Source organism: Parasteatoda tepidariorum, chromosome 7, assembly GCF_043381705.1.
Source record: "Parasteatoda tepidariorum isolate YZ-2023 chromosome 7, CAS_Ptep_4.0, whole genome shotgun sequence".
NCBI classification, from domain to species: domain Eukaryota; kingdom Metazoa; phylum Arthropoda; class Arachnida; order Araneae; family Theridiidae; genus Parasteatoda; species Parasteatoda tepidariorum.
Window position 1 is genome coordinate 88,820,476 of NC_092210.1, and position 9,727 is coordinate 88,830,202.

At 29.3% G+C, this 9,727-nt stretch overlaps 1 protein-coding gene across 2 annotated transcripts in view; it reads right to left on the minus strand.

Annotated features, from left to right (window-relative positions):
- Window positions 1-1,831: 1,831 nt before the first annotated feature.
- Window positions 1,832-9,727, minus strand: part of LOC122272351 (formin-2) — a 95,324-nt gene continuing 87,428 nt past the window's right edge. The window contains exons 34-37 of one of the 2 annotated variants that reach the window (XM_071182901.1): window positions 8,871-8,922; window positions 6,726-6,881; window positions 5,061-5,136; window positions 1,832-3,809 (exon numbers count right to left, since the gene is read on the minus strand). In XM_071182901.1, coding sequence (XP_071039002.1) covers window positions 3,741-3,809; window positions 5,061-5,136; window positions 6,726-6,881; window positions 8,871-8,922 — 353 coding nt within the window. In that variant the 3' untranslated portion in view covers window positions 1,832-3,740. The remainder of the gene's footprint in view (window positions 3,810-5,060; window positions 5,137-6,725; window positions 6,882-8,870; window positions 8,923-9,727) is intronic. The other variant, XM_071182900.1, reaches the window with a different exon arrangement.

Below are 9,727 nucleotides of genomic sequence, written 5' to 3' on the forward strand. Positions count from 1 at the left end.
GCATTTGCCTTACATGGAGAGGAAGACCACGAGAACTTCCCACGGTTAGCCTGACTGCAAGGGGACTCTAACCCATGATCCGTCTACCACCGAGGATATTTCACGTTAGCACTGTGGTCGGTAGAAGCCGGATGCGGAATTCGTATCGACTGGGATTCGAACCCGGTTCGAATATTGGAAGGCGAACGCTCTATCCAATGAGCCATATTTTTTGGTGGTGAAATGGCTGAAAGTTATCCATCCATCTGTTCCATGCCTTAATTGATTACCAACTCGATAAAAATTCTGCAATCTCTATCAGTTTCATTAATTTCAATTTTCAGAAATAACTGTATAATTTTATCATGTCATTTATTTTTTTTATGCTGTTGTATGAAACTAGCTTATTTATAAAATTCTTCGCTAGACAACAACTTAGAGTTTATTTTGAAACAGATTATTTTGCTCTAAGGGTTTAGGTACAAAATCTGATCCATGCACTGTGGACCAGAAAACCATGATCTTTGGCCAAAAGTCGAAAATTAAGTTTTCAACTAAAATATGTGTAGGCAGTTTTAATATAGCCCAAATTAAGCATTCATAATCATTCCAAACATTATAATTTACTTTCTGGACCGACGAGAGTACAATATGTAATGAAAAATATGTTAAAAATTTCTTTTTAAAATGTAACTTTTAAATTTTTATTTCAGAAATATATATAGAAATTTCACCTTACTGTTACATTTTTACCAGAGTAATTAGTCTGAAATTATAGTACAATTTTTCAATTTGTTGGATTAGTTAATACTCTTGACAAACTTATAGTTTATATCTTATCAAAATTTTTTACAATGTTTGAATCACTTTCGAAACTTATCTCCCAAATGTTGCACGAGGTAATTAGCTTAACTCTTTTTTTGTTGTCTTCTTTAACGTATCTTCTTTCGAAAAAACCTGCCCAATTTTGTCCGTATTGCAAAGGTGGACTAAATATACCGAAAAACAAATTTTTTTTTTTTCACGTGTTCGCGTTATTTTGTAATTAATGCTAGTTATTTTGTAATATTACTTCGGAAATATAATTTGCTTTTCATTTTTAATATAAAATTACGACAATTATTATATTTTCATTGCTATATTTAATTATTTAAACGTACTATATTATTTTTCCTACATAGTACGCCATATTTCAGCCGCCATTTTTTTTTTTTTTTTGGTATTTTTAGTGTATTTCAAAATTCTACCTATGAATTCAATTTAGCTGCACATGAAAGCCCCCAAATTTTGAAACAAAATTTATCGAAATACTAATTTCGGCCACGAAACCTTGGATGCTGGCCCACTGGGCCATGTCGGAATTTTCATAGTAGCTTTGGTGAATGTCTAACGTTTTATTAATTATCATTATTTAAAATTACACCAGCAAATTTCAGTATACACAGATGGAAATGGTTATTTTTTTTACCTAGAACCAAACAATCTGTGCATGCTGGATATCGAAATATATCGGTGTAAGTAATGACATTTCGGCATAAACCAAAGCGACTTTTTGGTTTTTGACATTTACCAGAGAATGTCCACCTCTTATTTTATTTTGACATAACATAAGTATATGAAATTTAAAATCATTCGTGGAAAAAGCAACAATACTGAGTGAATAATAATTTTTTTTAAATTTTCTGCAAAATTATCATTCTAATTTTTAGTTATTACTAAAGGCAACACAGAAACAAAATTTATACTTATTTTTCAACAATCGCTCAATAAATTCATGTAGAGTTACTAATTATAGAGATCAGGTTTTCAAATATTGAGCTAAGACTAGTATATTGTATAAAAAATATAGCAATGAGAAAAAAATATATACATTTTTATTTCAGGAAAATTACAGTAGAATAAAACAATATTTCATATATATTTTTTATTAACTATACAATAAAATTTTAAAATCGTACGCTTAAAAGCTCAAGATGACAACAATAATTTTTGAATAATGTAAAAAACAAAACATAAATCAATGGATATATTTGCAAACACTATAAAAGTTGTAAAGTTCTCTTATTATTAAATAACAAACTTTAGACTCATAATACTATAGGGTAATCAAGTATAAATAAATTTTTTTATAGCATAATGCTAAAGAAATGCAAAATTAACGTCATTTGATATCCCTTTGTCTCCAATAAATGACTGTAACAGTACGTACTTTATTCTAGATATTTTTGTTCGTTTTTTTGTTTTTGCAAAAACTGAAATACTTAAAATTTCAATCTTTATGGCATTAAATTCCGGGATTTGTAAGGAATTATTAATCCTTTGGTGCAGATGGGACTCTAGTTTCCCATTTAAATATTTTTTTTCTGACTTTCTAATTACATGCAAAAATATATTTTGGTATTTTTTTTAACTATATAAAATAGTCCTATAGCTAATAAAAAAGATGTGTGAGATAATTGGAATTATATTAGTTTTAAAATATAAAACCCCCAAAAAGTAATTTGAAAAACATTTTTTTCCATTAATATTCAAAAATTTATTAATTTGATCGATTTTGTCAATGAGTGAAATTTCAATGATGAAGAACTGTTTCTTTTAGATCTAAATTAGTTCAAATTTGAAGAATTATTTTTTGGAAGTGAGCTGAATTTGGATAATTTTACAGAAATATACACCAGTGTTTCACGCTGTATTTCAAAACCATACTTTATTAATATGCTAGATAAAATATTTTTCACTTATTTTGACCTAATTTAATACATCAAAGCGAAAAAAATATGAAAAATACGTTAAATGAAAATTTTGCGTTTTTAAGGAAAAAGAGAAAACAAAAAGCAAAACAACTCATTTCTTATTCTGTTCTTGATCTGTTTATTTACAGAAAGGCAACTTACAAACTGTAAATATAAGACTATAATATTATCATAATAATATAATTTAAATGTGTCTCTTATTGTGCGCACTTAAATATTACATTTTACACTCTTATCTGGCTGCAGTAAAGCAACAACAAAACCAAGGTCCATTCTGCTGAAAAAAATTTTCTAAAATTTAGCTTTTCACTTTTTTAAAAAAGTATTCGAAAATAAACTAACATTAATTATTAAGAAAAACTGGGAAGAACTTTTTTTCTTTTAGATTTTTCTAAATAATAATTGTTTTTATAGATAAATAGTTCAACCACAGAATAAGGAATAAGCTATTGTTTTTATTTTTTCGCTTTTCTCGTGATAACAGTTAACCAAACGAAATATTTTTGTATTATATTATACCATCGAATTGTTTTTAAAAAGTAAAAAAATGGGGGAAAATATTAAATTCTTATTTTTTATTTTATTTTTTCTGGAAAAAAAATCAGATTTGAAAATGGCATGAGTTAATGAAACACTTAAAGTAATCTTCAAGTGCGCAGAACAAAAAGACGCTTTCTGATCATGCTGTAACGATTATATTACAGTTCTTAGACTTTCAGCTTGCAAATAGAATAAATGTATGAAATCTATCAAATATTATTGAATTAATAATGTTAAATCGAAAACAACTTTCAGCCGTTGTTTATAACAAGCAATAAATAAATTTGAGATATTTTGTAAGAAAAATGGAGCATTTAGTCAATCTCTTTGAATGATACGCTCAAAGCATGCAACTCGCTGCTTCTGGTGTTTGAGTTAAATGTTAGTTAAAATCTTTAGCTATAAAAAAGTACCATTCAGTTTATAAGGCAAAGAATTTTTTTTTGTGGAGTTTCAGGACAAAGTGGATCAGCTTTCGACGTTCGATTTTTTCTCTTCCTTTATGCTAAGAAGATTCATTTTTTTCAGCTTGGCTTTCTGGAAGAAAAAAAAAAGAATATTTATTGGCAAATATATTTTTTGAGCATACTAATTTTTAGTAAAAAAGAAATATTGCATAGAGAAAATATTCGGTTGCAGAATCATCCGGCGAAATTCTGATTTCAAAAATAAAGTAAGTGAAGAAAATTCTGAATATTAGAACACAGTACTTTTACTTACAGACTTTTTATATTGAAAAAGGAGCAGTGGTGGCTCAGGAGATAGAACGTTCGCCTCCCAATTAGGTGATCAGGATTCGAATCCCAGCCATGGCTGGCTGAAACGAATTCTGCACCCGGCCAGCACCAACTACATTGCTGACGTAAAATATCCTCAGTGATAGACGGATCATTTGTTATATTCCCCATGCAATTAATTTGTTATAGTCCCCACAATTACGATTCCTTATTAAAATTTTAATCAAACCTGACTTATTAAGTAGTCGTGAAAGTGTTTATTAACAGTTTTTAATTTTGTCTTACATGATACATTTCATTCATTTACACTTTCTTTATTCTTTTTCTGTTTTATTTCTCTTTTTCAATTATTATGCACAAAACAAAATTCGCTTCATTTATTGTTCTTTTTACTTCATTTAATTGTTTTTTTTAAACAAATGTGATGCACATCATTGTCATCTACAAGACTCTTCAATGTTGTATACTAAATTTTATGGAAAAAAATTATCTCTGTGTTATGTATTATACAATTGTACTTTGTAATTGTTACGCAATTATGTATTATGTAATTGTTTACCTATGTATTATGCGAGCTAGACTGGTAGCCAGACGTGGACTATACGGTTAAGGGTTTTGCAAACCTAGGTACGAGTCCACGTCTGGAAGAAAAGAAAAAAAAGTCCCCATGCAATTTGTGAACCGTTGCCAGATATTCCCTCCTACACTGTCGTTTTTTGAAGGTAAAAGATCCCTACTCGATATGAACTTGCCATTGTTTTTTATTTAATTTAAGCACAATTGTCTAAAAATCCTTATACTAATGTTTTTTGAAAGTTTTACGGATATTATACGGTATTGCTTCGTGTCTCCTAAGAAAAAATTTTAAATTGAAAAAACAAAGTATCGTTTTTCTTAGATCGTTAACTAAGTAACAAATTATTTAAAATGATAGAGATGGTAGTTTCCTTTAACGCTTTAAATGAAAAAGTTGCATTAAACGTGTGAAATTGTACGTAACTGTGACACTATTTTCAATCAATAAAAATGACGATGTCTCGTTAAAACTTACCAGTCCACCTGGTCTCGTTTTTATAGTTGTAATTTGAGCCTTCTTCCCCTCCTGAAGCTCTTGAAGCCTCTTTAATCTAAAAAAAAAAGATACCTCTATTAATTTTTTTACGGAAAACAACAGTACATTTGTGATGTACAGATTTCAGATGTAATCCCTAGAAGAAACAGAGGACTGAAAATGCGACGTCATGCTTAAACATCTCAGACCTAGAGGACACTCAATGTTCAAAATATATACATTTGTTTTCTTGAACTACTGCTCGCCAGCATTGCCAAACTTATTTTATTAGATTCTAAAATGTATAACATTAATAACTTTTCGAATATACGTACACTATAATTGATGTACGTAAAAAAATTAACATTTTTACAGTTATTAATGAAATGAATTTATCTCTGTACTAAAGAACATTTCTGTTTTCAGTGTTCCGTTTGATTTTGCTTTCCTGTGAAAAATGGAAAAAATGTAATGTTCTATAATTAGTTCGAGAATTATAACAGTTAAATTTGTTTAAAAATTACCATGCAGGCTTCAGGAATACAAAGTTAATATTCGACGAAGTTCTATATTTTGTTATAAACCTTACACGAGTTTTTTTTTTAAAATTCCAATTTGTTGGAGGGTTCAACTTTAATACTTGCGCTTAACCTGATGCCAAAAAAAATGAATAAATGAAGTTAAAATATGAGAACGAGATATAATTTTGCCAGGCATAAAACTTCACATTTATATCGAAATTTTTAAAAATTTAAACAACAAGAGAAATAAAAACTATTTTTACTTGTTATACAATACAAGGTAATTGCTACACACTGTTATGAATTTGTAAATATTTTTTAAATTTTCTATGCTTATGTGGCTAAATATCTCAGACGGATAATAAATAATCAATTTGATAAAAAGATTTCAAGAAAATCGATCGCACAATTCTAATGTAATTCAGAGATAAAATAACACTTAATATATTTCCCATAGAAAGCTCAGATTAATTATATTTTTATCGACTCGGCGTCAATCAGGGTTATTTAGTGATCATTTCGGTGACAAAATGGTAGTTCAGGAAACTTCAAGTTTCAAAATGACAGGACCGATATTTACGGAGTTATATGAAAAATCATTTAGAACCATGTCGAAAACTGCAGAATTTCATCGTCATACAAAAGAGTAAATCCCAAAAAATTCAACAAAAAAAATTCAAAAAAAATACAAACCGTTTTTTTTTCTTTGTTGGTGCATTGTACATTGGATCCGTTTATAAAAGCGCAACGTAATTTGAGTGAAATAAAACGATCTCAAACTGGGATTAGTTTAACACCACATTTTTAAACTGTCATTGTCAAGAGCTTTTAAAATTTAAAACAGATACATCATTTACTAAAGACACACATGTTTGACAAACTATCTTAAAGAACCCATCACTTAATATTTTCTTTTTTTACTGGTGTAAATTGAATAAAAATTTAAGAAAAAGCCTCGAGAAAAGCATAAATTATTTTCCTCCTTATTGACAAATATTTTCTGCATTGAAACTTTAAATTTAAATTAATTTACGGAAAAAATTTAATGTATTTCTAAATGCGTTTATAAATCATTTCGGTACAAAAATTATCTCCACTCGTTGACAGTATACGATGCAATTTTAATTGAGCGTCTCTAACTTACTTCTTTTGCTCAATAATTTTTAAAGCTTGTTCCTTCTTCCACACGTCTTTGAAGTCTGAACAAAATGTCAGCCATATCGAGAAGAATTCATCTGGACCATCGCTTTCGTTGTTCGTTTTTTGTTGGTAGCGAAAAAACTTCTGAGTACTTTTGAAACTGAAATAAGATTATCATGCAAATAACAAATATCAGTTTGCAATCTTTGTACTATAACATTTAGAAAACTATGTCTAGTGCAGAAAAAAAAGTTTTCAACGTATAATGTATACTTCGGTCATAATCGACTTTGCATAAATTTTTTAGAGTGATTGTGAAAGATGAAGTTGGAAAAAAAATTACACATGAGGAATAAAAAATATTTAAGCGAAAAAAAAATTTAGCAAATCACTAGAGTAAGATAGGTTTATAAAGAGCTAAATATGGTTAATTGCTGGATAAAATTTGATAACAATACCCTTTCAGTTCATTTTATTTCCTAAATAAATTGTTAGCTTCTAGACCTTTAATGTATTTTTTCAGTTATAAATATATTGATTTCTTAGGAGAAAAGATTAATTATTGAACAATTTTCAACACATGCAGAAATGCTACCTAGTGTTATACTCTGGTGATACGTAAATATTTCATAATTAAAATTATCAAGCTTACATACATATTTAACTTATGTAATCTCTAATTGAAATAATATTTGACCATGGCTATTTATGGACAGTTTTATGACAAAGAATATATAAAGCGTAACAAAATTTTCACTTACTTTTGACAAAAAAAAAGAGAATAATAACTTCAAGAAATTTTTTTAAAACACCATCCACGCTCGCACTACAGTTAATAGGCTTCTATTTTCGCACTATTCGGTTGTGGCTACTATCTCTTTTGGCTACAGTATTAGGTGTCTTTTTTCCATGTATATCTAATAAATTTCCGCATTTTTTTCTATAATAAGGAATTTTTCTCAATGATCTTAAGTTACAGCAGTGCCTAGAAATCCAAAAAGTTAAAATTTAAACATAAATAAATACCGAATGGCGTTCCACTGTGACGTCATCGCAACAAATTCCCCAAAGCTTTCTTTCCTCCTCAGTCACAGCAGAGCCCTCTATTGACTCCTTCAGGAACGTAAGACGGGACGATGCGATTTTCCCAATATATGACGAGCTTTTCCGACACCAGCAACCCATGATCACACAAACATAATTTCAATTTGGAGCATTTTATTTCAATTTTTAAACAACATTACACCGTTATAATTTCAAATGTCTCGCATTGTCCTTCAATATGCGCTTTCGGTGCGGAATTGATTTTATCTGAACCGAGGTATTTAAACATGTTAACAACGGCTCGCTCGAAAGGATTGGTAGCGTCAATTAGGTTTACCCGTAAATTACTGCTCTCTGGGTTTCTATGTATACATATTTTGACGGAGTGGGAAAATAATGAAATGCTGATTGGTTTATGTGGGTGTAGATGTGTCCTTTGCTAGATAGTATTTTGCATATTTTGAGTCAGTTTTGTAATTTTTAACGCGAACATTTTATTACAGTATATTTAGGCACTTAAGTGAAATTTCAGTGTATTTAATTGCAGTTATGAGATTTATAAATTTTCAAACAAAATAAGGCTTAACGGGAAAAATTTTATACTTTGGAAGCGCTTCTTTCTCTTTTCACTCTTCCAGAACAGCTTAATTTTGTTAGATTAGAAAGTTAGAATTTAGCAACTTAGCCATATTCTATGACTCTTCGCTTCTCGTTGATTAATCGCCCGTTTCTATGTTTGGAAGCTTCTCTGAATTTTACCAAACACATTTTTCGTCAGAAAGGACCAAGCTTTCATACAATTTCAAATAGACATTCTTTGCATACTTGAAAAACAGTAGGGGAGAGTGGGGTCAATTGTAACAGGTTACGATTGTAACAGAGCAAAAATTTCGAGTGTCGGTTTCCAGATTTGCTTTCTAGGTGGCGCACAAGGTGTATTTAATATAAAAAATATTACAATTGACCCCACTCTCCTCTACATAAACTAAAATAATTTGAAATATGAAAATAGTGAAAACAGTTTGAAAACGTATTAATATTTATTTTGTGCATTTGATAAATTGAAGTCAGAATATTTTAAAATTATAAATAAAAATGAACTTACAGTATTTTACATTTCTCTAAATTCTCGAACTGCAATCGTGTATCGGCAAAGGCTAAAAAAAGCATTAAAGAAAATCACAAACGAATTATTTTCTCAATAAAGTTCAATAAATTAAAATCAGTTCAAAATAAATACACTTCAGAACAGAGAAATTATTTGAGCTTCTCATTACAAGAAATATCAAATCAAGCTGATTTGCTACAATTCACAGTAAAATTCGATTATGATAAGGTTAGTACGTAAAATGTTTTAGAAATTATGGAGAAGAATATTTCAGTGGGTCATTTATATTGGTGAGATGGTGGAATATCAGGTGAGGTTGGAGTTTGTATGGTATAGTGGGCCAAGTTGAAGAATACTGATAAATTGAAGATTGCGATGAAAACAGAAGATGATGAATAGAATACTTGAACTGGATCAGAATTAATAAAAAGCTTTTATTTTATATATTTGCAGAGCTCGAGGTACCAAATATAAATATAATCCATAAGAATTTCAGTTGAATCAATTTTGCATAATAATATTAATAAGGACAGGCCATGGGAGATAAATCCCCCACAACCTGCCTAATCAAAAGCCAAATTAAAAAGTACGTGTAATTTGTTCCCAACGGACACCGAAGCATGGGTAAGAGATCCAAAATTCGCGAATTATCAAAATATAGCAAAGTCAAAACAAAGCCTACCAGCATAATAATATTGGGTTTAAAAGAATACCTTGGCGATCACGAGTCGCCAACAAATTTATGAGAATTATTACAACCATGCAACTGAAACATTTTTGCGGTTAGAAATTCGAATTCAAAAGTTATAAATAGATTTTTGTTTTGATTAGAGGCGACAGTGAATTTATAAGTC